Below are 27,872 nucleotides of genomic sequence, written 5' to 3'. Positions count from 1 at the left end.
ATACCTGATAAAAGCATTTGTGGCTCACGCAAACATTTGCTTCGTATGATATTCAAATGAAACCCACGACATTAACTATAACAAAGACACCAAGTCAAAAAAAATAGCAACATACTTATATCCTTTTTACTTGCAGAGTTCCGCGTCTCCCGTAGAAGAGAAGCCAAACAGTGAAACAAGCTATGTAGTAGGCGCCTGGCCGCAAGCGTCTCCGGGTCACACTGGCTATCTCACCGTAGCGACGTTGCCACCACTGTTTTCTAGGCGTAAGTAAATCTTGCTCATATTCGAGCTAATTTACACAATGTAAGTTGTGTTAGCATTCTCTATGCTATGTATAATGTTGAAGTAAATAATTGGTTTGCATTGGCTTACGTTGTTTAAACGACAATTATTTTAAGGACTTAAGCGGTAATTTGCCACAGTCATTACATTGTCAATTTTCAAATAGGTACCTGTTTCACTGAAAATTATTCGTAAACTGAAAAGAATATGGGTACGTGAAAACTTAACAAACATTTAATACAAGCTCAGAATAACTAATCATATATTTTTCTGTTTACAGCCAAAACAAAGAGAGCAAAGGTAGAAGAGACATCGGACGAAAACTCAACAGGAAACGGTGACAAGAACGATGCTTAAAATCATTTTTAAATAATAAAGTATGTTATAAAAATAAACAAAATGATTAAATTAAAGACAATGTTTTGATCCTGAAACCTGAATTTTTTTGACAAATTTCTTACTACGCCAAAAAAATTATATACTCATTTAAAGATAACTGGGGAAGGTTAGACTTATTGTTGGAGAAATGAAATACATTAATTTACTATGTTAATATACTTTATTGAACCAAAGCATAAAGTAGGTACAATAACTGGCAACTTAATCTAAATAAATATATTTTTTTAAAGTAAAACTGTTAATATAATTGACTCGCGAAGACATCAACTTAATTAAAATATCAATGCATCTACTTTACAACTATGGAAAGAGCTACCAAAAGAGCTAACATAATGAAGTACAATAAATGCATGCACATTGAAACGTGCACGTGACGTATACGTGACGTATACGCGCACGCACAGATGGTTAAGTGTCAAATTATTTCGCAGATTGTCTCTATTTATTGCAATAAAATACTGTATAATATATGTAACACACGTTTGATATTGCTACGATAAGCTGTTATCAGTTGTCCTATGTGAGCAACAAACACGTAACGTCAAAATGTGTAAAACTGTGGGCGTCTCGACACAACAGGAAAGCAAATGAGATCTGACATTGTTTTCATTGCGTTGCGTTTGTCACTCACGTAAGACAACTCTTCAATTACAATTATTCAACAAAATTCAGGAGAAAATGTCCAAAATAGTTAATTTACACTTGCAATTTTGACGACCTTTAACTCTTCCCATAGTTGTTAGTAGAAAGTCTTAAAATAAAACTTTATTTATTACAATATTCGTATAAGCAGAGTACAATAAGTTTAAATAAATGGAAGCATAATGAAGGTATATTGTTCTTTTATATTAAAATTTGGCATACGGGATCTTATCGTTCGTGTGTATTAAAAGTAATCATAAAAAGAGTATGGCAGTGGGAGAGGAAAATGTATTTTTACATACAAATAAATACATACAATCACACATACATTATTCTCAAAGAAGTAGGCAAAGAACACCTCAAGAAATGAAAAGTGTGAGTATTTTAATAACCGATTTCCAAAAAAGGAGGAGGTTCTCAATCTGTCGCTGCTTTTTTCTATGTAAATATTCTTAATAAGTGCTCTTTCTGTAATTACTGTAAATACACACATTTATACCGAAATAATATTCATAACCGTCACTTTTGCGAAGACAACATGCTTTTACTGGTAAAAGGTGTAAATGTTTACTTTACCTAAGGCCTGCCAAGGTACACGCACACGCCATGTTACTCGATAATTTTAATAAAACTGGCAGATATCGAAATTATATTCGATCAAGGAAACACGTTGAGTAAAGCATGAGTCGATCAAGTAAAACTGAGTATGAGTACTGGGCATATTAATAACATTCAAGAACTTTAAACTTAGCGTTAAAATCACTGGGTACAATAAATAGTTACTCGAGTCATTACAAACGTGCGAACTACGACATGTCATTTTATAGGACTCATTCATACTTACTAGCGACATTTCTGATTCTTTGATTATGACATAGGCCGCATGATTATAATGATCCGAGTAAAGTTTACCTTTACTAAAAGCACGTTATCTTCACAATTGAAAACTGTACAAAGGAACTATCACAGTATTCGTCAATAAATTCAGTATAAGGTCCATATCTATGAGTATTTCATACGTTCACTAATATAATTTAATCGTATGTAATCGTATGATTTTAGGAATACTTTCGCCTAACAGAGATTGCTACGCTTCTCTCTAAAATACTTCTATATTAATATTCTACTGCGATATCGATCGACAAACGTGAAACCACTATTTAGGAACCAATTTCATCACAAAATGCCATAATATAAATTAAGTATGGATTTGACAAGAAAATTCTATTACACTTGGGCCACAACGAACGTGCGAATTACGTGCGACATTTTATCGGACTCTCTCGCTCACACGTATACATTGACGCATTCCTATAATTCTTTTGATGATGACATAGTTCGCACTTTTGTGATAGCCCCGGTATAATGTTAAGAAAAAGATTCACTGGGATCATTAACTAAGCTCAACAAAATAAAAAATCGATAAAAACTTTAAAATAGGGTTTTTTTGTTCGTTTCATACGTTCATTTGATACTTAATATTTGTAAAGTTTGGTTCTTAGTTTGTCGATTGTACATTATAATATTATATACTAAAATGAGAGAAAGTAATATGTATTAAGGATTAATAAATGTATCTGGAAAATGTGAAATGCTTTAAAATTATTGTTATGGAATGGTTAAATCAAATTAGTCATTTTTTAAATATTGTGCTTACATTACTACACAGTATAGTAAACAGTTAATAAACTAAAATTTCAATTCATGTTATTTTCTTTGTATGTTTGTAAATAAAAGTGCACAATAAAATAAACGTTAGTGCCTTAACTTAAGCTCTATAGTCGTATAACTTAAAAACAAGATCAAAATGTTAAATAATTTACAAAATTTGTCGTCATCGTAATAAGTTAATATTTTGCTTCCTAGCCTCTGATCTAAGTAATCGCATTCTATTCCAATAATTTACTATAAATTTAATCTCTTGATACACTATCCAATACTTTTAATTTCATCTTATGTTTTATTTCTGTTCCAAAAACCATCGTAATCTTTTATTCTAGCACACGCTAATTGATTTTATTATAAAACTCAATTTATTGACCAATAGAAATACTTAAATATTGGTATAGAAGAAAAACGATCATGTGATATGACTCCCAATACATCAGCGACCCTTGTCGTAAATTGGAAGCAAAATGGAAAGTTTTGACATTCAAATGGCCGAATACTTAAACGACACAACATTTTAAGAGACGCATAAATCTCATGCAATTACTGTTACTTTCATGTATATTGTAGCGATAGATATAATTGCCATTAGATATTATGATACTTTAATTGCAGATCTAAAATCGAATGTCGCTTGAGTGTTTTTCAGTTTTCATATTTTTTAAGGTAAATTTTGGTAGAGCATTAAGTCAAGTTACGACACAATTAATCTCCAGTAAACAGAGTTTTATAATAAAATCGCAATAATCTCCAATAAATCCAATCTAATCTTCCAATCACTACATAACACGTCTAAACTCTCTAGTAATCCAACATTAGTTGTAGCCACTTTACCTAAAGTCGCTGAAGTCAGTTTTCAGTTGTATAGTCGGCTTGGCCGGTTTGGCGTCAAACACAGGCCGTTGTGTTTGAGACGCTCGGCCAGAACGAGCGCTCGCTTGGTTCGCTTTCAAAGCGTTTTCCAGCTTGCTGCGAAGTTCTGATGATTGTTGCATCATTGTTTTGAATTCCTGGAGAAGTTAATAAACATTTTAATTAGAAAGTAGTAAATGTGCTTTGTTGAAGCTGTGTATGTATAAGTGAAATATGTTTCCATGTGCTGTTATAACAACTTTAAATTTAGTTGTTCAATTTAAGTGTCGTTTATAACGATAAAATTGTATTATTGAATAGGAGAAAATGTTAAAGAAAAGACTATCGCGGAAAATTACTTTAGAAGTGCAAAGTTTAAATGAATTGAATGATAGTCAAGCTAGCATATTTTTTTTTAGTTATATCATCAACTTATTTTTACTATGTATTGATAGACAGTGCTTAAAGCACTGGTATGATGTGCATTACTATAATCATAAATCTAGTGAATATGTGTTTTTATTCAACAAAAGATATTTTACCTGTGGATGTTTAGGTCCGACTCTAGTGAGCCAGTGTAGTGCGAACTCGTGGAGAGCGCGGACATGCGGAGGAGCGCGTGTTAATTCTGGCCCTTCACGCAAGTATGAGATCACGATGGGCACTAGCAGCCATAACATTTTGATACCTGTTGATCAAATAAATAGTATGTTTAAGTTTTACTTATAAGATGTTGAGCACACTGCCTAGATTGTATTTTATTTCTTTTTCAGTGGTAAATAATTATTTCAATGCAGTTATATGAATAATTGAAGCTATATGTTTACCTGTAGGTCCATCCTCTATTTAGCAGCGTAAAAATAATTGAGAATGTTTAGAACAATTATTTTCATATAAGGTACGCAATATGTTTGTTTTATTTTTCTCAAATATTCATGTTATAGTAGGGCCACTGAGTATTACCGATTTGACACATGACAAATTGACAATACTAGTGAAGTGACTGAACCAGTAACCCTAATATCATTTTGGAACAGTTTGTTTTTAAATATTCTAGTATAGAGTGTAATTAAATAAAATCAAAACCAATAATTGTTAAAGACACAAGTCCTTCATTAGGTGGAGTATCCTTGATGAAATAAAATAAATATCCATATTCCTTATTCCTATATTCCATCAATATTCCTTGAAATAAAAATCATACCTATTTCAATGAATTCGGACCGAATACTATTAAGCACATCACTATGAAAACTAGACGCACGAATCCGCAAGATGTAACTTTGTACAAGCGCGCCAAAGAACAAAAAATAAATGTTTTCATATTATTTACAAACTATTTTAAGTTTTGAAACAGTGTTTATTGGTAAATTACTTAATTCTAATATTTTTACATAAAGTTTTATATTAAAGAGGTATTCTAAATCATTCGAAACAATTATTCGTGGTACGCACAAATAGTTGTTTCGTGTGGGCATCGAACTGACGATCTCCAGACGCAGTGGCAGCGGTGTGGCGACTTAAACCACTGTGCCAGGGAGGCAGGCAAATCTAAAAGGTATATGAATACTAACGTGCAGAATCAGGAGCAGCATTAACAAGTTCGTCGAGCGCGGCGAAGGCGGCCATAGCGGCACGTGTATGAGACATGTCAGATGGTCTCCTGGCGGCAGCAGCTCTAGCGATGACCCTGGCCGCCACGCCGCGCGCCCACCACGACACGGCGGCGGGCGACGCCGCGGCGCTCCACACGCTGCGCAACACGCCGCAACATGACGCGAACACCTTACAACACAGATATACATTACACGTTTGTCCAAAAGAGTAAGCTCAGGAAAATAAGAAAAAACCCGGCTAATTTAACGGTTAAACTACTCAATTCATCTTTAAATTAACTTAAACTACACATTACTCAAATACGCCTTCAACGAAATAAAAACTTTAATAGAAAAAAATAAGTACCCCACAAAAACGAAAAGCATTTCTAAAACAATATGACATAACGACAAATCCAGAAACAATGATACTGCTTTAGATCAAAGTCGCTACTGACACTTACTTCTAAAAAATTAAAGGTAGTTTTAAAGGTAGTTAGTTAACTCCTAATAAAAAAAGAACCAATAAAAATATACTACTAAAACGATTTCCAATGAACAAGTTTTACCTCATTATCACTAGTTTCCAGACACTGCCTGAAGTGATTGATACAAGGGTAGTGTAACGGTGGGGCAGGCGCAGCTCTGTTCAATACAACTGCCATACCGCGCGCACCGATCACTGGTTCAATACGTTGCTCTGGCTCATCTAAAACAAAAACAAATAGTCAATAAAATCTAATCTTTAGAACTTCTTTTCCACCAACGCTGACATCGGTCAACGGCACCAAAGATCGCATATTACACAGAAAACATCAACATTGCTATGCAGAATGCCATAAAGTACCGGTTTATTCGTACCCTCGACGGTCAAACGGCTCAAATTTTTTTTATTAGAAGACAACTCCCACATTCTGATTTGCTCCTTTGTCGCGGTGAATTTATAAACATACAAACAACGGACACAAAGTACAATAAGACCCGAAACAGTCATTTGTGGATCGCACAAATAATTGATCCGTGTTCGAGTCGAACCCACGACCTCCCGTCGCAATGGTGGCGCGTGGCGACCTTATCCACTGCGACACGGTGGCAGTCGTATATCCGTGGCGAGGTAAATGATTGTAGACTAGATTGATGGCGTAATAACATAATACGTACCACTTTTCACTCTCTCCACAAGTTTAGCAAGCGCGCTCTGCAACAACTGCGCGTGTTGTTGTCTCGTGTGTTCGTGTAGTCTGACCACTCTGCACTCGGACGCTCGCTGTAGTAGCACCACTCCGGCCTCGGCCGCCGCGCCCGAACCTTTACTCTCGCGGAGTATCTCCGTGGCCAGGTATAGGATTGTTGGTAGAATTGATAATGCTCCTGAAATACAGTAGAAACATGTAGAATGATGTTAGCGTAGATGACATAACAAATTAAGTATTTAAATGAAAATTCAAGCCATATGAATTGTCGTATAGCTTTAAAAGCGAACGTTTTTCTGTACATATACTCTCATTACCCTCCATTTTTTTTTCAGTGGTTGCTTGACAAGAAAATAGCAAGATAACATTTGATGTTAATACGCAAAAAAGAGTCATAACTTATCTCAAATATCTAAATCATTTAGTATGAATAAATTGTCACAACATTGATAAACAATATCAAATGTAGTTACCTTGTGGACTAGTCAAACTGGGCAACTCAGACATAGCAGACAAGCTCTTCACTAACAACGTATCACCATGCACTCCCAAGCCCTTCGGCACTCCAATCACTCCCACAGCCCCTCCATGTTTCTTAGGCGAGAGTGCCGGCAGCCTCCTCACGAGGAGACAGATGCACGCTTCAAGGCAGGCGAAGACTACCGACTTGCCGGGAGGGAGGTCGCCTGTGGGACCTCCCTCGCCCAGAGTGTGGACTACTTCGAGCACTGATTGAGGTGTTGAGCCGTCTGTTGATTCGTTGGGAGCGAGTTCTAGAACAAAGTTGTAAGGATTTGAAAATTATGATCTATATTTTAATAGCCTGGATATAATCTTAAGCTCCCTAAAGTTTATTCACACTGGTTCAGTCGTTTTGATGAGCAAAAGTACAAGAACATTTTAGAAACTTAATACATATCCGCCCATATTTGCTATCATAAAATAACTAGTCTTAAGCGTTGGAAGTTACCAGGAAAAGCACGAACTGAAATTATAAATATTTTTTATATATTCACAATAATTTATAAGTTTCAGTGGTATGCATTTCTTTTTTTGTCGCTTGCGCAAAATAATATAAATTCTCTTACCTTTGATCTTAGCCTGCATACTAGCATGAAGTTGCTCCCTAGCGCCATCTATGACCAGTCTCAACACATCAGCTGCTAACAGAAGAGCTTCGATACTTTCTTGGGTGAGTCCCGTGCGGTGAATTATTTGACACAGCTCTATGGCTAACGACCTGAAATTATTTCACAGTTTATACTAAAATTTTAAGGTAAATTTCTTATAAGTAAAACCCGCTTTTATACCACTGGATGAGTTTATTTATCAGGCTTTTTTCATCCTAACCAATTGTAATCGTTTGGCTGGGCTTGCGTATGCTTATGCAACCGTTGGCTTAGCAAATCTATATGGTATAAAATCCCAGAAGCTTTATGCTTTACGGTTAAATAATACTTTAAATTATTATAAATCAAATAAAGACATATGCGAATATGAATTTACCTGTCTTTTAGCAGTCTAGCTCTGTTCTCAGGTGCATCCAGTAAAGTACAGAGCGACAATAGTACTGATATTGTGTTCTCATCACTCATATCGCGTTGAGCACATAACGCTTCCATACAAATACCTACAACATATATACAATGTCAGAATATTGACACAATAATATGAGCTCAAGACTTTTGTTGGTTATATTTGAAGTGTTATTTGACTTACCGAATAACAAATGGAATCTTTCATCAACCGGCTCGAAAAATTCAAAGTTTCCATTCTCAGTTTTAGAAGATCGGTTGTCTAAATTGCCTTCAGTTTTATCTGAAAAAGAGGCATTAAGTTAGTCTCTGTACATAACTGTTATAGTACGGCCGCTGAGTTATTACCGATTTGACAGATTATTCTTTAAATTAATCGATATAACCTTCACGAGCGACACATTTGCCGAATGATTTAGAATACCTCTTTAATATAAAACTTTATGTCAAAATATCAGAATTAAGTAATTTTCCAATAAACACTGTTTCAGAACTTGAAATAGTTTGTAAATAATGTGAAAACATTTATTTTCTGTTCTTTGGCGCGCTTGTACAAAGTTACATCGTGCGGATTCGTGCGTCCAGTTTTCATAGTGATGTGCTTAATAGTATTCGGTCCGAATTCATTGGAATAGGTATGATTTTTATTTCAAGGAATATTGATGGAATATAGGAATAAGGAATATGGATATTTATTTTATTTCATCAAGGATACTCCACCTAATGAAGAACTTGTGTTTTTAACTATTATTTTATTGTGGTTTTGATTTTGTTTAATTACACTCTATACTAGAATATTTAAAAACAAACTGTTCCAAAATAAAATTAGGGTTACTGGTTCTGTCACTTCACTATTATTGTCAATTTGTCATGTGTCAAATCGGTAAAGTGAAATCAGATTTCACATGGATCAGAATGATGTCACATGACCTTTGTTTAGGCGCCCCACCCACTGCACTGCACCCCGTCACGTAGCGCAGGATGGCAGATTTTTACTATCCTACTATTTATATCAGATGTCATCCCGCGCTACGTGTCGAGGCGCGGTGCAGCGGGCAGAGCGCCTTAGTGAATATCAAGATTTTTACCTGTACTAGTAGTAGTATTTGGTTGTTCAATATTAGCATTGAACCTAAGCGAGGCGGCGTACAGTAACGATGGCCAGGCTCTTGCGTAATGTTGTCGGGACGCTTCAGCCGTCTCCGCAGAATAGAAGGCACCGCCGCCGTGGGGGAGTTGAGATGCGAATTCTGTAAGATAAATATATTAAATAATGTCTATACATATTAACCCTCGATTTACATACGTTATGTAGTCTGTTTTGTACAGTGATAGATTATTAAAGTTTGAGAAAGCTCTCTTCAACAAAACTTTGATAAAGAAAATAAAATAATCGACCGTGAATCCATTCGCATGGTATGCAAAGATGTGGCAAAGACAAAGTGTGGTCTATAATCGGCAATGAATAGAATTGGCCTGTATGTCATTTAATAGTTATAGCAGAAATTTTTCTCAAAATCAAAAGGAGCAGTTCTCAATAACAGTTAAAGATTATAGACGCAACTTACCAGGCGGCAAACTCAGAAGCGCATGATCCTTCAACGCGGCAATCCAATTCTCTCCCAAGCTCTCCAACTCGGGCTCAACTAACTTCAACAAACTCTCGCCTTTAGACTCAAACTCCCCATATTCTTCGTCTTCAGGCGTTTGTGGCTCTGAATTATCAATCTGGTTATTATTCTGTAGTAACTGATTTCGCCATTTTGCTAATTCCGCTTTGTTATTGAAAGGTTTTGTGTCCAGTTGTTTAACGTAACTGCCCGGTGCGCTGTTGTTGCTGACCATTGCGACGATGTAGACTTCGGCCCATGCCTTCAAGATTGATAGCTTTTCTAGTGTTGCCATGCTCTCGTTGTAGATTAGGGTGGTGTTGCCTTTCGTGTTTAATTTGTCGAGACTTGATACTAGTAGTTGGTGGACCCTGAAATACATGCATGTTATAATCACATGTAGATTTTTTTTATGGCTAATATTTTGCAGTTTTAATTCATAATAACATTAAAAAAGTCTGTTCGCCTGTTCGCGGAAACGATTTTCTAGTTCGTGTCCAAAAATCAAACTTAAAAAGTAGTGTAAGTTTGACTTTCATAAAACATTTGCATGTTACCATATTAGACGCAAGGTGAGTTCGAGACTACTTTAATAATAATATGTAATGGACAATGTTAGTACCTTCTAAGATCATTGATGTCTCTAGCAACTCCACAGCCAATCCAAGCTGAACATACGTCACATGCTGCCGCGGTGACATGAGAAGCTGTGTCGCCGGCAAATGCAGGCCGGACTGCCGCACCAACCTACAAACAACATTGAATACGATTAAAAAAGTTTCTTATTTACTTGAGCTGTAAAGATCTTCTAAATAAATACGAAAACAATTGAGGAAACTACTCAAACACAAGTAAAATCTAAGGCGCTGTCTCCACGGGCGAGAGAATCGCGACGAGTCCGCCCTTGTATCGTCGGACAATCTCCACGAACGAGCGATAATTCCGCCGCGTATCGTCGACTCGTAACCCGCGTTTTCCATGTTTAAAAAGCTTCTCGAAACAAGAGGCAACATTGAAAACAAATGACGCTGCATTTGACAGCGCGCTCGCTGCGCGCTCGTCGCGATCGCGCGGCGGACTCGCTGCTTGTCGCGGCCGACTAGCGCCGATGTATTGACGTTTCGCACGCTCGTTGACACTCGTCGTATCGCGGCGATATTATCGCCGTGTGGAGACGGTTCCATAGAGAGTGTATAGAAATACGTGGCACGACGATAATATTGCCGCGATTCTCTCGCTCGTGGAGACAGCGCCTTAGATACATTTGTGTCCAGTAAATATTTTACCGAGCACATTTTATAACTTAAATAAATGGGTCAAAGTAGTACTATAAATTGGGAAACTCATTCTTAAAAACAGACAGCTTGTGAACATATTTTCTTAGTTTGCCATGATTTATCGGCCCAGTCTATTATTATATAAAGTATCTCATAGTACTGACCTGAGCTTGATACTGTTCCAGCAGCAAATGTCCGGGGAAGTCAGGCTCGGGTGCTCTGGCGTACTGCTGTATGATCATCTGTAATGTACGCAGTCCACATAGACGTAGTGCGTCGGACTCGCCCGTAGCGCCAACAAACGCCATACGGACCAAGTCTGATAGATGCAGGGAGAGGTAGTCGCCTGTAAGAAGAGAATGTAGTTAGAATATTAGGGTAGGTGTCTACCAGTCAAATCAAGTTCTCTTTATAAAATGACATAGTGACGTATCAGTTTCGTATTTTCGTTGGTAATAAATGAATGCCTAATAAAATGTTTCAGTATGTAGTAATTACAATTTCAAAACTATTTACCAGCACAATATTACATAGCCTGGGCATTTTATATGAACCTTTTACGAATACAAATTTAATAATATAATTTTTCGTTAACCCAGTCAAATACCCAATTATTTAGTGTATGTTAGAGTATACATTTCAATATATATTATTGTTCGGTAACTTTGTATGACATGTATTATCAATGGGCATAAATTTTTATTTTATACGTGTATAAGAGGGTGTCCGTACATATAAAGATGCGTAGACGCTTTGATTTATTTCACAGTGGGTTTTATAGAACATTAACATTTTAATATAATTTATAACTATTCCTGTTATTAATACTTGCATGCTGTAATGTTATGGCGAAATGTGTACTGCTCCTATAAATTGTTATTAATATCTTTGATATTACCACATTTCCGGTAAACACATAAATGATTATGATTATGATTACAGAACTATACAAACAATATTAAAATGGAAATTCACTAGGAAGAAATTTGCAAACAGCATAGTATTTTCAAATTAAGGCAAGATTATTATTCTCCTTTTAAATAAAGATTTAAAAAAGGCAAGATTAAAATAGATAATTCATACCATCAGGATTATTCTGTAGCTTCTCCTTGGCTTTGACTAGATCGAAGTGTGCACTGTCACCGGTTGCCTCACAAGCACCCATTATCTTCTGTATGCACTCCATAGCGAATACCTAGACAAAAATAAACAATAGTTAATGTATGAAAGCTTTTTAACATTATCTTTAAATAAATTTCGTAGGTTTTGCAGCTATTCCACTAAATAACTTTATATTTCTATCTTCTATCATCTTATCTACACATAATAGTATATAAAAAAAACAACAACTAAAATGTAATATTAGGACTGGCTATTGCTGGAAAGTAACTAAACTGATTAGGGAAGAAGATAATTTAATTGACTTTCAACACGTACCCTAGTAGGCCACCTGGACTGTACAGCAGGATGAGTGGTCGTGTCAGATTCAGCGTGGAACTCCGCCTGGTCATCATCTCCTTCACCGTCAAAGTCTGTCTCAGGGTTGTTGCTGTCCTCTGTCAAAAAGATATCAAATTACAGTCATGCACTACTTAAATACATATTTTTTCGTTAGCGATTGATCGGTAAAAGATCACGAAGTTAAGCAGTTTTGGTGAAAGCATTTCCTACTAGATAGGTAGCAACTTAGTGGTATTTGAGCTACGTGAGTCCGGAGTCAGAAAGCACCAAAAGTTCTGGTTTTTTATATGATATCTAACATAACATAACACAACATATATGACATGATAATATTCGTCAATCCAAGTTAAGGCCTGCCAACTTGACACCACCTTATTACAGAGTTGACTACTATTCGTACGAAATGACAAGAAAAATACCAGTAAATCGAAAATAAATCGTGTTGAACACTTACCAAGCCTGATAGTAAGCACTCTCTTAGCCAGTGCCAGCCAGTCCCTCACATTGCGGTGTGTGGCGGCCGCCAGCAGGCAGCACGTCAGTGTGTCGCGGGCGTAAGATAACGCTGTGGGATCTCGCTCACTGTCTAGGAACGCGAATAACGCGCCTGGTAGACCTGTCTCGGTTATTACTACACCTGTGAATAAGAATTTTGAGTTAAAAAATATAGTGTTAATGTACAATAATAGACATAGATATATTATTATTTAAAATACAATAGATGTATATTTTTTCCCTTAATAGAGTCCCTTTTTAGTATAGCCAAGTTGAACATGTTCAGACAAATTGACGATGTAATGTATTGTACAAGATCATTGTGACATGTGGTGTGTTTAGAAATCTTAATAAAACCTTCATGGATATACTCGACACAATGAGCTATTCGATAATATCTATGACTCAAAAATTACTACTTAACTGTTACACTACTACCTAGCTGTTAAAAATATACAGGATTTTTTCGTGCACTTACCACAATAAGGTTTGGCGGGTACATGGTCTTTAGCCATAAGTGCGTACTTGCACACTTCGGCGGCTTCCTTCTGCGACAGTTGACGGAGACAACACAAAGCTGCACGACGAACTGTCAAGTCTGAGTGCGATAGATCGCGCTGAAAACAAATATTATTATTCAGAATCTAAACTTAACACAAAAGCAAGGACTTTTCATCGACATTACTGTTTTGCTAAAACTAAAGCGAAAAGGAGATAATCGAACCAGCCGAATTTTTACATTAGGTACATATTAGCCTTAGATTATTGGTCAAGTAATTTTCTTGTCGTACTTAAGTTCTTTTGTACAAAATTACAAATATCTGGCCCATAAACATTTACTGCGACGACTTACATAAAATAGTTAGCAATAGTTACTTACACATAAATGCGGAACTAGCGTGTGTAGATTCATATGATCAGGCGCAAACATCTGCAGTTGTTGTAGACAACCTGTAGCCTCAGCGCGAGCGCCGCCGCCGCACTCGCTTAGCGCTGCGCACGCGCATACGAACCGACCTACTGCTACCACTACAAGAAAAAAAACATTCTATTTAGATTTTCTCCTTTAGATACATAAAATAGAAATAAATATTTGAGATTCTTATTCAGATAGACTAGATTTAGGTAATTTTTTGTAGTCATTTAATGCCTGCACCTACGGGGATAACATACATACGTATGTATGTATCCTAATAAAATCTTTTATTTACTATATTGGTGGTAACCAATAAAGATAATAAAAGATTTTATTAGGATACATAACATATTACACTAACAATGCAACCGAATATTTCAGCATGAGATTATTTAACAAAAATACCTCGAAAGAATCTATAGTAATTAAATGAACAATTAGTAATTACCTTGTAATTCAGGCCCGACTACCGTGATCAAAGCAGACAGCAGACGTCCGATACTGCGGTGTAAATCTTCTTGGAAGGGTGGAGCACTGAACAGTAGCTTGAGTGCTAGATTGAGTGTAGACTCCACATGGCCACGGAACATTGGACCTGAAGCGTCGGCCAGCACTGACAGTGCGTGGAGAGCCCAAACCTGTTGAGATTTATTGATAATTTTATTGAAAGTTTTGAATGATACAAACATTATAGATTGAATTAACAATTCCGGGTTTGTTGGAGTTCTTCCTACTATCTGGTAAGTTGTTGATTTCCAGTTTGTGTATATTTTTTTGTTACTCAAGGGTATGTTTTAAAACATAAGCTCTCCCTTCAAATTACGGGTCAAAGATAAAATATGATTTAATGTTCGAAAATGACAAGTTGTATTCTACTCTAGATTGTTAATCAGCACAGTAAGGTAACGATTTTTAGGATGTGGAGTGGCAAAATATTATTAGAGAAAAAAGAAGAAAGAGTGTGTTTATATTGCCTAAAACCTAACTAGTAACTTTGCGACTGCTTACATAATCTCTCATCATTTTACAGTAAAGATAAGCACCCTTTTACATCAATAGACAGTTTGACCAACCTGCAACTCAACGGCAGCAGTATCCTGCGCCAAAGCCCTAAGCACAGGGAGCGCTGTAGCACTGGACGTGGCACCTCTCGCCCTCTGCACGGCGCCCACAGCGGCCGCGGCGGCGGCGCGCACGGACCTGTTGACGGCGGTCCTGGCGAGCGCGATGACCTTCTCGCTGAGCGCCTGACTCTCCGCCTCCGACATGACGCCGCACAGACGACCCGCGCAGGATGCGGCTGCTGCGCGGACTGTCGGGCTGTTTGCTGATAGACCGTTCTGTGGGGTAAAATGGACAATTTAACACTAAAATCGTTGGGTATATTGAAGTGAGGATAAAAAATATCAAAACTGTGAGCAGTATACATTAGTTGTAAACGACACGTAATAATAGAGTTTGGAAATCCTTATGATGAAGTCCAACATTCTCGCGCATTTTAATTGGTATACACTCATGTCGCTTGACGTTATACAATAAGCACGAACACGTGCATACGTACAAGTTTAGAGAAACCGTCTTAAACATTGTCATTTGGTTCAAGACCAACCAATCATTACATCCGTCATAGATTTTTTAAGTGTCGCGTATTAATGTATTTATGAGCAACGTTTATAACTAGAAGATGCCAAAACATTCCAATGTTTTATACTTAATAGATAAGACTTACAATAACAAGTTCGATGGCTATGTTCTTCACGGCCTCCTGTCCGAGCGAGCTCTTAAGTTCGGCTAGAGTCCTGAGCGCCAACAACATGGCGGTGTAGATGTTCACTTGTATCGCCTCTTGACGAGCGCCCTTGCATACTTTGATACTTTCCGTGAAGTGTTCCAGCATCTGTTGTCTGTAAAATAAAAGTAGACATTAAAATAAATATGAGGTAATGTTAGTTGGCTTGGGGCGTTTTTGACAAGAAGTGTGAGTGCTGATTGCGTAAAGGCATCTAATTTAAATGTTCCTAAATATGAAGCAATGGACTGTTACATGCTAAATAAAATCGCAATGTGTAAACGGCCTTAAAAATGCGGCAATGCAAGAATTAACGACCCAGGCCGATGTAAGTTAGCCGAAACATTGGGCAGTAAAAAGCTATCGAAAACTACGCGATTAAGACTTAACATAACATTATCGGCAACATGGTGGAGTGGATGGAGTGGAATAGTCGAACTTTGAAATGGAAGTAGAAACTCGCTCGACAAGCTACGTATTACTCGCTGCCGTGACACATATCGTAGGGCATTTATTCGTTAGCGAAATCCTGGCCTAATGAGACAAATGATAAAAAAATCTAGGCTTAATATGTTGTTACCTATGTTTATTGGCAGCTCTAGAGAATATCTGCGGGAACAGCATGACGGAGGCGTCGATGACGGCGACGCCGAGCGGCTGCGCGCCCGTCACGCCGCGGTACAGGCAGCACGGGTCGTGCTCCAGCGCGCCCGAACCACTCGCTGATAGCGGGGAGATCAACTGGGAACAAAGATAACAAGATATATGAATTATTGACTGTACTTTTTATGTTTAAATATGAGATGATCGATAGCTTAGGTTTACCGGTTACTATCATACACAAAAAGGTTTTTCAAATGCAGAAATTAAAGTAAGGATCCATATTAAGAGATCAGTATATTTAAGCAATAATGTCACAAAAAATCAAGATATTAATGTTGTCTAACAATACCACTAATATTGAATGAATTAAAAATATAAATGTATTTTGTATTTCTATCGTCAATATAAGATAATTTTTTAGAGTTTACCTGTTCCTCAATGTCAGCCTGATCGGTGTCGTATATCCATCCTTCCTCGCCGAGTAAGATGGTGTCACGCGGATGCATGGCGCTTCTAAGCGTACCTGATAAAAGACAAATATTGTTTAAATTAATGAATAAGAGAGGCAACTGGCTAGGCTGGTTTAAAACCAAAGTTGTCAACTCGCTTCAAAAGGACATTTTCCATAAGTAAATTTACAATTATTTTATACTAGAGGCCGCCCGCAACTTCGCCCGCGTGGAAACCCTTCCCGTGTAAAACCCGATACCTCGGGAACTCCGGGATAAAAAGTGTCCTATGTGTTATTCTGGGTCTTCAGCTACCTACATACTAAATTTCATCGTAATCGATTCAGTAGTATTTGCATGAGAGAGTAACAACCATTCATACATACTCACAAACTTTCACATTTATAATATTAGCAGGACTACTCTCAAACTCTTTTTCTCTGTTTATCTTCCTAGAAACATATATCAAAATCAAAATCAAAATCAAAAAATCAAAAATCATGTTTATTTCGTTATCTCGTACAACTTTTACAATAAATCTTACATAGAGACCTCCTTTTAAGTAAAAAGTATAGCTAGCCTTTGCTAGGAGGTCTCGAAATAATAGCAAGTAAACCTAATTACCTGTAGCGACATTGGCTCCACTGGGGTCAGCAGAGCCGGCCAGCTCGGCGGCCAACAGGCGCAGGAGCGGCGCGGCGGGCGGCGCGGCTCCCCCTCCTAATGCGCCACACGCTTGGTACAAACGGAGGCGGAGTAATGCTGCTGGAGCTTTCAGGGCTCCACCGTATGAACGGACTACGTTGCTAACACTATAACAATAATAGAGGGTTAGATAGGGTCTAAACTAGCAAAATAGGAGACAAACTGTTCACAATATGGCCTCAAGATGAATCTTGCGTACTTTTGGAAGTCACTGTACACTTTTATATTCCCCATGATATACGTTCATCACTTCTTAAGGTTTTAATACAAGTTCTTACGTTATACGCAGAGCGTGCACGTATACGTAACGCAATTAACATTGGCATCAAAGAGCAAAATAGACACATGTATTTATAGGGAATCGGTACTAAAAGAAGAAATTATACAAACTGGACCACTTTTGCCACCTAAAACTATTAAAGAAGTATTGAATATCAGGTTAAAACTTTTTATTTGGATACTTACTTGGTAAGAACAGCAATAGCTCCATCAATGGGCTGTGTCAGTCGTTTAGCGGTATCATCATTGTTGACTAAAGATGGACAGTGAATCAACAAGCTGTGAAGCGCTGACAGAGCACCGGCACGACCTTCTAATGTCACCTTTTAAAATATATGAAATTCTATAAATCAAATACTTTTCACACTTTCTTATTTATTTAAAAAAAAAACACACTAAGAAGTCCCGTACTAAGAATTGATCTTTTGAAGCGGGGACTTTTACAAACATACAAACAACGGAAAAAAAGTACAACCAGATTCGAAACAGCTGGGTCGCAATAATAATTATTCCGTGTGGGAATCGAACCCACGATCTCTCGACGCGATGGTACCTTAACCACTGCGTCACGGATTATCATTACAGATCATACCGCATTTGTATGACATTACATTTATTTATTTATTTGGCATATCAACAGCATAAACACAAAAGTATACAATAATAGATAGAAAAGGCCAAGCCTTGTGCTCACGCCAATTAGACATGCACATTGCACAACATTCCATTTTGATATAATTAGACTATAAAAGAAACGAATAAATTTTAAGTTTACATTACCTGCCAAGTAAATGCGTCTCCTCTAGACTTCTCAGATTCTAGTTCTTTGACAGAACGTGGGAAGCTGTTTCTCCATAGTAACAACATTCTTGGTAATAAGCCACGAACAACAGGGACACCTAAAACAATTATTATTATTATTGTATTGGTCTTCTGATTCGGAAAGCAATTAAGCTAAAGTTTAATCAATTTCGACTTCAATCCGGTAACTGAAGTAGTAGTGAAGTTTACACAATTCAAGTCTATTTCAATTTTAAACATAAAATGACTGGTAAGTTAAACGGTTAGACAAAGCATATTTTATCATGTTTTCTAGAAAAATACGATTTTTGTAATCGTACACAATACATTGCTGTCTCACCTAGTGTACAAATAGCGCCAACAATAAGCCAGCCAGCATTGGTCCTCGCAGCAGTGAGTCTGCTGCTTTGTCCGGCTGATCGTAGTAGTTGTTCCGCCGCGTTGAATGCCACTTTACCTCGACCGTGTGGTACGCCGAGTGGGGAGAGACGGACCGCGCCGAGGATAGCTGCTAATGCTGCTGAATAACCTGTGAAAGACAATTTTCATGATATTTGAGCAAGTTGTGTGAAAATCTTTTGCAAAACTATTGCAAATTGCTGCCGATTAAAGACATAGGCGATTGTTTGTTATTTTTAGGTAACATACTCTTGATGGAATGATTGGGGTATTTTATGTTGACAGTACTTTAAAATGTCAATTAAGTATGATAAGAAATCACATGATATAATGCGAGTGCAAGTAAGAACATTTAATTATTCATAGCTAGATTATAACTAATTGTACTAACGGATACACAAAGAACGTAGACGGGTATATACGTATACATTTGTTCTACTTACTAAATCCGCTTTGAATTATGTTAAAACATGTATGGTATAATATTTACCAGATATGTGATGTGGCGTGGGTCTGTTATCATCGAGCGCGTCCACACACTTGTCGACGAGCGGCGCGATCTGCGACGGCAACGCCACGCACACGCACCGCACGCACCACGCAGCCGCTAGACGAGCTGCCACACACGGGTGCTCTAACACCTGATAATTATATAAAACAATATTTGCAATTATTTAAATTATAAAAATGTACTTGGTCAAAATTCCCAAACATATTGTTCTAATATTGCTCAATACAACAAAAAACTAAATTCGTATAAAGAATAACAAAATGTTTATTCTCGGAGTAACGATGTAAACCACATTCTAACATTCTTCGTTATTGTAACGAAAACAATCATATTCTAAGACAAAACAAAAATATATTTATTGATATAGCTTCTCATTTATTGTCATGTAATGTCCAGTATATTACAAAATAATAAATTTATTCCTTAACTAAATTATTGAACTAGTATTAAGCAATAACTTACCGTACAAATAGCATCAATCATATTCAGAGAAGTATCAGACACTAGGTTTTGTACAGACGTGCCGAGTTGCAGCGCTAATTCACCAGCTTCCATCAATGCGCAGACAAGCAGATGCTGACTGAATAATGTTTCCTGTTGGAAAAAACGTTTATATTATTGTACAACGAATGTATATAAGATTTGTTTTCTTGTCTTAACATAGTATATTTTATTAACATTAACAAATATAGAACTTAAGTTGAAAATATTATATCCCGTTAAGGTTTGATTCTTACTCACAATAAGAAAATAATGTAAGGGCGTCATCAATCAACTGGCGATAATAAAAAAAAATCGCTTCCAAAACTTATTTAAAATTCCTTTGCCATCGTTTGGCAATTTACAACAATGGCCTCGAAAAATAGCACAATATCTAGGCGATAATATGACAATGTATTACTTGTTACTGTACCTGGTTACAATCCTTAGCGTTCTCTGGGTTGAAGTCAATGCTGTTCATCTGCTTGATAACAATCTGTATAATCTCGCGACACGCGGACGCTTGCGCCTTCTCACCCAACATCTTGCCGAGCGTGTTGCGTAGAATGAAGTTTATACACTTCCTGAAAGAATTTGTAAAACAATGAAATACCGCTTTGCTATGTAGGCTGCGCAATCAGAGTTTTTTAGGGCGTATGAACCGCAGTACTAAAATACATAATACGTAATTTACTATAACTTCAGGAATAAATCACGCTGATGATACAAATAATGAGCTTTAGGCTTCACTTCGAACTTATTTTAGCATGTAGTTTGAAATTCACGGCCTAATAAAGCCACAAATTAGACCAAATAAAAAAGATAGTCATGCTCATGACAGACATCAGAGATAAATACTGATAATATAATTACCTTGAATAAACAGCGTCGACATGTGAACTAGCGGCCTTAGGATTAGCCACTAGGTCTAACACATGGTTCAGGAATGTAGTCATATTGCGTTCCAGCCATACACCGCCCATGTTTTGTACGAATACCACGTACGCCTGTACGACAAGACATCAAAAATATTGTTAATTTACATGATTTTCATGGTGCAGTGGTTGACGTGATGGGTAGTTGATTGTGGGGTTCGATTGTACCCAACAAATATTTATGAGTGATCCATAGACAAATATAAAAGATAAAAAAGAGAGGTCTACATTCAGTTTCGTGTGGAATAGAGTTGTTTGATCCATAAAGTAGATTGGTGTCTAGTAGAACTTTGCGTATATTACCAGCAGCTCAAAATGGTTTCCCTAAAACTTTTTTTAAACAAAAAAATCTACATTCTATGACATCACTTTCTACTTCTACACCACTACTTTCTTTGTCCGTAATTTATCTATCATTTATTTTTATTTTATTTTAACCCATTACTGTCCCACTGCTGGGCAAGGGTCTCCTCCCGTAACGAGGGAGGGGTTAGGCCTTGAGTCCACCACGCTGGCCAAGTGCGGGTTGGGGACTTTGCATGCCCTCAATAAATGTATTAAACAAATTTTTAGGCATGCAAGGTTTCCTCACAATGTTTTCCTTCACCGTTGGAGCATGTGACAATTATTTCTAATACACACATAACTTCGAAAAGTCATTGGTGTGTTGCCTTGGTTTCGAACCTGCGACCACTTGCGTGGGAGGTGTCAACTTATACCACTCGGCTATCACTGCTCTCTATTTTATCTATCATACCTATTATAATAATAAAATCTAATTAATTTTCTTACTTACATGTGTCACACAAACACGAACTTCCCTGTTGACACCAGAGCCTGACTTGATGATGTCAGCCTTAAGGAACGAAGTACCGCCGCGAAGGAACGCACTCATTAACAAGTTTAACGCTTCGTCTAATGATACCACGTTCTTAGGCGGTTCTTTCTTTTGTTGCACTGTAATAGTTATAATATGTTGTATATATAGTATAAAGTATGTTGTATTATGTTTATGTCAGTGAAACAGTGCAATGTTCAACTTTTAATAACATTACGCTTGTTATAGCCGAAAGTAAGGGTAAAAAGGGCATGACAGAAGGATAGGTCATGGCGAAATTTCTAATATCCTTTGTCATCGGGAATCGAGTATCGCTCGTGGCCAGCCTACGCTGTCGCTCATGCATTCATTCTGACTCTCATTATTTACATACTTGGACCCAATTCCAGGTAGCCCATTGGCAGTACCTAGTGCTTAGAATCAAACATAACTGCTATTGAAAATAATCCAGAAGAACGTACGGGAACTCTCGACTCGGGAATCGAACACGAGACCGGTCGATGTTCAGTCGCATGCTACAACTCGCTCCACAGTAGACAGTAGCAAAAAAAAAACATTTAATAGGTAAACTTAAAAAAAATTGCTTTTAAAGTGTATTATTATTACCTGACTGTGCTTTCAGCTTAGTATTCATATTCGTCAGTTCACCGGCCTGTGTTATCGCAATCATCGCGCCGAACAACTCCGCTATAGCGCATCTGTTGATAATAAACAAAATATAATCAGAGTTCAAGATTAAAAGGTCATAAGTGACATAAGATCACAAGGTAATTCAATATTTTGTATGTAATGATAACAATTCATTGTTTTATCGCAAATATTTTGACTTCTGAAAAAAGAAAACGAAAAGTATCAAATAGGTGATTTTTTATAATGTAAACAGCTAACTTAAGAAATCTATTTTATATATTGAGATCATAAAAAACGCTTTAACAGTATATTAATAATATTATTATTCATAAATCCAGTAGGCCCAAAAGAGGTAGGAATTTGAACCTTTCCAACAGATCGGAGTTTATTTTAAATCAAAACAAGCCAAAACGTAAATCTCTTTTATCAAAAGTACAATTAAAATCTACAATAGAATTTGAACCTTATCTCGTTACAAGTAAAGTTGCAATTCCCAAAGACAAGCAAGAGCAGATGTCAATATGTCTGTTTTCGCTTGCACCTGTCTTTAAATATAGGCGACAGGTGCAAGTCGGAGTAAATCGTTTCGAAAACATTCAATACTGAATGTTTCAATAAAGTGCAGACATAAATAAACAAACCAGAAAGATGGTATTTGCATCGTGTAGTGTGTGTAGTTTAGGATGGCTGTACCTACAGATTTAGACGATTTTTGGTACATACTGTACTATTTTTCTGTATACCTATTTTAATTATAAAAAGCCGGCTTAGTGCGAGTCGGACTCACACACGAAGGGTTCCGTAGAAAAAAGGGTAATTAGTAATAGGATCCCATTTTACCCTTATGTAAAAAAAATGCATCTTTGCAATTTAAGTGTAGTATTCCGATCGTATTATATGAGTTTATTAATATAACGTCAAGTTAACTGTCGTTCATCACCATTTCTTATCCCACTAGTTTTTTAAAAACATACTTAACTATTTTTTACCGACTTCATACAAAGGATATTATCAGTTTTACAGGCTTACCTTAGCGCGTAATCACTGGGATGTCCAGCCTTAAGACAGGCGGCCGCAACAGATTCTAGCTCAGCGACCGTGAGCCTCATCAATGGTAGAAGATGTCGAAGAGTATGTGCGGCTGCGGCTCTCACAGCCGGGGCCCGCTCCGACACGAGCGAGTTGCGGGCCGCACGCCATACTTCACGGACGGCGGCCGGCGCGGCTGTACCCATGCCTACGCAGATCTACAAACAAATGTATCTTTTAGGGCTAGTAATATAGATATATAGTATTATGGAGGTAATTTGATACCCGAGGAAGGACATAGGCTACTTTTATCCCGGGAAAATAACGCATTCCCATGGGAAAATTCAGGCGGCGGACGAAGTCGCGGGTAAAAGCTAGAATACATATATAGTAACAGGTATGTGGGTTTGGTAACGGAATCTCGCAATACCTACTCCGATATATATCGTTACCGAAGCTTCTTTTTTATAGACAAATAAATTAAAGCATCTAGCATCGATAACTCTGTTTGTTTTTTAGCAAGATAATAATATGTTCCGGACCACAACGCCTATGTACTATATTGTCTATGTTTTTATAATATGTTTATATGTCATATTTTCTTTGTTGAAGATCCATACAAATTCATTATTTTAGTGGGCAAGTAATGCCGGCGACTCAATATTGGATGACAGCTCATCGTCACTCGTCAACAGGCGTTAGGCAAAAAGAGTTGATATAGAATTATATTATTGATTGTGTTAATTTCTACAGGATAAAGAATTTTATCCAAAAACACCGAACGGCTCAAGGATCATTAACTTTAAGTTTCGTGTATGAACATAATTATGAATTTGATGAACGATCTAATCTAATTAATTTATATCCATAATTTTAAGTATCCAATTAAGTTATACCTACTTTAAACAGTTCTTGCGTAAAATGAAATCGATTTTTTGTGCACATATTTAACACCTATAAAACCGGTTCAACGGTTTACGTAATTTATTCCAAAGATAAGACATACATGCAAATATAATGAGCAGTACAGTATTATGTTAAACACTGGAAATTTACAAACTGGGAATGAGAAACTTTTACGTGGAACATTAATATGATACTTATATTCCTAATGTCAATCAAGGTTTAGAAACTTTGTCAGAAAGACGCGTATTGTATCAGATGAGCGTCACTTAACGTACCTTTTCAAGAGTATTCATGACTTCAAGCCGCGTCTGCGACTCGGCATTCTTGAGGGACTTGACCAGGGTGTTCACTGTCTCCTCATAAGACCTTCCCATCATCCTACCCAGTTTCTCGTACATACTGCCCAAGCAGCATATGGCAGCCCTGAAAAAACATACAATTTAGAACTCCAAAAATATATCGCTAAAGGTAAAATTTTAACAATCTACTGCAAACTGCACACAACTGCAACTGCACGCGACTGAAAGCCGTCCGCGGCGGCTATAAAGGCATGTATTTCGGCGGCAAACTGCATTCACCTTTTATTTTAGTTAATGGAGTAATTTCTAATTCAGACCCTAACAATAACCAATTCTATTCTATTTAAAAAAGTCACATATAGTCCGATTTTGCAAAGTACCACAGAAATATACTTTTGCTTTCATTATTCTTAAGACACCCAATACAGCATTACAAGGTTCTAAAACTATGATAATCATAAGGCCACAAAAACCATGTGGGCGATATTTTCATAATCATGATTCATAATATTCAGTTCATAATGGCAGCTGGCAATTATGTCATATGCAAAGTGAAAGTAAGTAAGTATATTACTGTGGTTTCTGAGCATAGAAAGAATCCTTATAAGATAGTATAATCTGTATTGTTCTATGTGTAAACATGAGTTTATTGTTTTAATATATTCCATTGTGTATTGTAGGGTCAATAGTAATAGCATGCACTGAGCAGATGAATGTTGAATGAAAAATATTTTGAGTTTTATGTGTGTGATTTATGATCTTGTAATAATAAACTTTGAATGTTACATTGAACCTTTATGATCTAAGAACCTATTACGACTAAATAGAGCAAGGTGAAACTGGGATTTTTTTAAATCTTCCTAGAACATTTTGTCTAGTTGGAGTTTGTTCTACAATATGGGATTCATAGCATGGAAGAAAGAGAGAGAGAGGGGTTTGTTTATATACCCAGCATATGCCTATTACCATATATTTGAGATCTATGCAATACACCCATAATAAAACTGTAGAACAAACAAACAAGTTGAACAAAAACCTGAAATAAATATTAAAACACTGATAAACCAAAATATGAAGTATACTTACAATCTAGTCGGCAAATACGAAGGCGAATCATCCTTAACTTTGATGATATCATTGCACTTGTTTACAGTATCAAACAGCAGGAAGGTATCTCCAACTGAGAACAATGTTGCAAGGTTCCTGGCTAGCAACCTCCTTGCAGGTGCCCCAAGGTTCTCACGTAAGAGGTTCACTAGTTGCGCTACTAGCTTCTGCTGGCAGCTTTTGATGTCAGACTGAGAAAATAATATTGGTGTTAGTGTGAATTGAATTGATTTGATTTGTCTTTTTGTTTGTTTTGCTTTAAAAGTGAAATATTATTATGTATCACATGAAGCCCAGAATAGGTTATTCTATTCTAGTCTTGTAGTCAATGGCAATGGCAGCGGTTACCATTCAACTATGATTTAAGTATAAACAATTAGCAAAGATACATATTACAGTGTACTTATTTCTACTGCTTAATTTTAATGAGATCATATCAAAAAATTGTGATGCCAAAAGTCTTTCACAAATAGAGTAGAGACAAAGAAAACTCCTAGGCATTATAATTTGTACAATAATATGAATAGACACTACCCTTTTCAGAGTAGGCCAATTCCCTAGAGTAAAGCAATTTAGGTTGACATTACAAGTGACCTCTGACATTAACGCTAGACTGCCCTATCTAGTCTTAAATGTCACCTTTATGTATGTAAATGATAAGTAGACAAGGGTATAATTTGGGTAAAACCTATTTATGTTTACTTCTTATAGTTCTGTTGGTTGATTATGTTGATACATTAAAGCTGTATGACAAGATGTTTGGATGTGAATGAAGCAAGGGAAGTTTGTAAGGATCGTACCAAGTGGTGTTCTATGGCCTTTGGCTACTCCTATGGGGAAAGGTGTTACTATACTATACATGCATATTAAGTCTCAATTGTACACCAACTCTTTAGATGAGTGGTAAAATTGTAGACTCAATGTTTATGGTAAAAAGATTCTAATAAGAAAAAAAAACATATCTAAGAGATTAATAGTTGACTGAACCAGTACTATGACCAATGTATTGATTGCACTGACAAAACAATTAATTGTAGGTATATGAAACAATTCTGAGATAAGTAAATTATCTTTACTTCCTATTTAGTTTTCAAAACATTATTATACACAAGTACTATGGATATTTACTGTATTATGACTTTACAAAATTTATTTAACACTACTTTCAGAATAGTAGGTGGAACACAACAAAACAACCAATGTTGCTATGCTAATACCCTTACTCTTAAAATGTTTAGTGCGTTAGGAAGTAGGTGTACATTAAAAGCTGTGTTACAGTTACCTTATGTGCAGCAACAAGAACTTTGTCAAGAAATCTCAGCCACTCAAATATAAAGTGTGGTTTCTTATCATCAGGCAGCTGCTGCAGAGCAGACTCGTTCAGAGTCAGTGAATGTGACACCTCCATCTTCTAAACAAAACAATAGTCTATTTGAATACAGATGAGTAACTTAAATACTCCGAAATCTATGTATAAATCACGAACACTACATTACTCACTACTTTATATCAATCCTCCAAGAATCAATGTTTATAAAAACTACAACACCAGACTCCCGTATTATAAACATACACGTATAGTTCAGTTCAAAAATGTAACAACTGCCGCAACCCAGCACCATGAATACTGCAGGAGTTTGTTTATTATCGTTAATTAAACTCGGCAATGGCGTCAACTTACGATGAATCAACCGGAGGCCGATAATATTACCCCAGAATTAGTACAGGGTCATCTGGCTAGCATGTTCACAGTTTCGGATGCAATCTATCGTTATAATAACAAACAGAAATAATTAAAATTATAGTAACTCACCAGTGAACGTGGATTGGAAGCCGTTCGAAACACAACTTTCACATAATATATTTAAAATAATACTAATACAGCATAGCGTTAAAACGCTATTGAGTAACTTATAAATTAAACTTCTACACGACCACAACAATTATCCAACAAAATATCCAAAGCAATTCATAAAAATATCACAAAATCTGTTCGCTCAGCAGGGTAAACGGCACAGATAGACGACAGATATGAAATGTCAATATTGTCAATCAACATCAAAATTAGAGGGTATAATGTAAATCGGAAATTACCTACAAAAACCGTAACTTGGTTGGAAGTTGTATGTAGTAACAGCATAATGTATGTACAGCTTTATTACATACTTTTTACCAAACAAAGCG

At 36.6% G+C, this 27,872-nt stretch overlaps 2 protein-coding genes across 4 annotated transcripts in view; one reads left to right on the top strand and one right to left on the bottom strand.

Annotated features, from left to right (window-relative positions):
• Positions 1-717, top strand: part of Trmt61 (tRNA methyltransferase 61) — a 70,839-nt gene extending 70,122 nt beyond the window's left edge. Inside the window, exons 6-7 of the mRNA XM_076128880.1 lie at positions 137-266; positions 566-717. Coding sequence (XP_075984995.1) covers positions 137-266; positions 566-642 — 207 coding nt within the window. The 3' untranslated portion in view covers positions 643-717. The remainder of the gene's footprint in view (positions 1-136; positions 267-565) is intronic.
• A 108-nt stretch (positions 718-825) lies between these two features.
• On the bottom strand, positions 826-27,704 carry LOC142982391 (HEAT repeat-containing protein 5B). Of its 3 annotated transcripts, none has more exons than XM_076128876.1 (39): positions 27,502-27,704; positions 26,971-27,099; positions 25,668-25,879; positions 24,558-24,705; positions 23,377-23,594; positions 22,324-22,415; positions 21,676-21,836; positions 20,818-20,951; positions 20,378-20,528; positions 19,927-20,058; positions 19,444-19,594; positions 18,895-19,083; positions 18,534-18,652; positions 17,940-18,076; positions 17,394-17,581; positions 16,749-16,843; positions 16,298-16,458; positions 15,658-15,832; positions 15,002-15,268; positions 14,377-14,566; positions 13,893-14,041; positions 13,491-13,629; positions 12,972-13,154; positions 12,494-12,612; positions 12,140-12,251; positions 11,221-11,402; positions 10,402-10,526; positions 9,738-10,150; positions 9,258-9,419; positions 8,354-8,452; positions 8,141-8,264; positions 7,723-7,874; positions 7,108-7,407; positions 6,603-6,812; positions 6,011-6,150; positions 5,421-5,631; positions 4,674-4,688; positions 4,389-4,534; positions 826-4,004 (listed from the first exon to the last, which is right to left on the bottom strand). In XM_076128876.1, the coding sequence occupies exons 2-39, from the start codon at positions 27,094-27,096 to the stop codon at positions 3,825-3,827; spliced, it is 6,207 nt and encodes a 2,068-aa protein (XP_075984991.1). In that variant the 5' UTR covers positions 27,097-27,099; positions 27,502-27,704; the 3' UTR covers positions 826-3,824. The 3 variants fall into 3 exon arrangements, with proteins under 3 accessions (XP_075984991.1, XP_075984992.1, XP_075984994.1); XM_076128877.1 differs by lacking the exon at positions 27,502-27,704 and adding an exon at positions 27,189-27,275; XM_076128879.1 differs by lacking the exon at positions 4,674-4,688.
• Positions 27,705-27,872: the final 168 nt, after the last annotated feature.

The sequence above is a fragment of the Anticarsia gemmatalis genome, chromosome 21 (genome assembly GCF_050436995.1).
Source record: "Anticarsia gemmatalis isolate Benzon Research Colony breed Stoneville strain chromosome 21, ilAntGemm2 primary, whole genome shotgun sequence".
Classification (NCBI taxonomy): Eukaryota; Metazoa; Arthropoda; class Insecta; order Lepidoptera; family Erebidae; genus Anticarsia; species Anticarsia gemmatalis.
The sequence above is the reverse complement of the archived record's forward strand: the minus strand, read 5'-3'. Positions and strand labels throughout refer to the sequence as shown.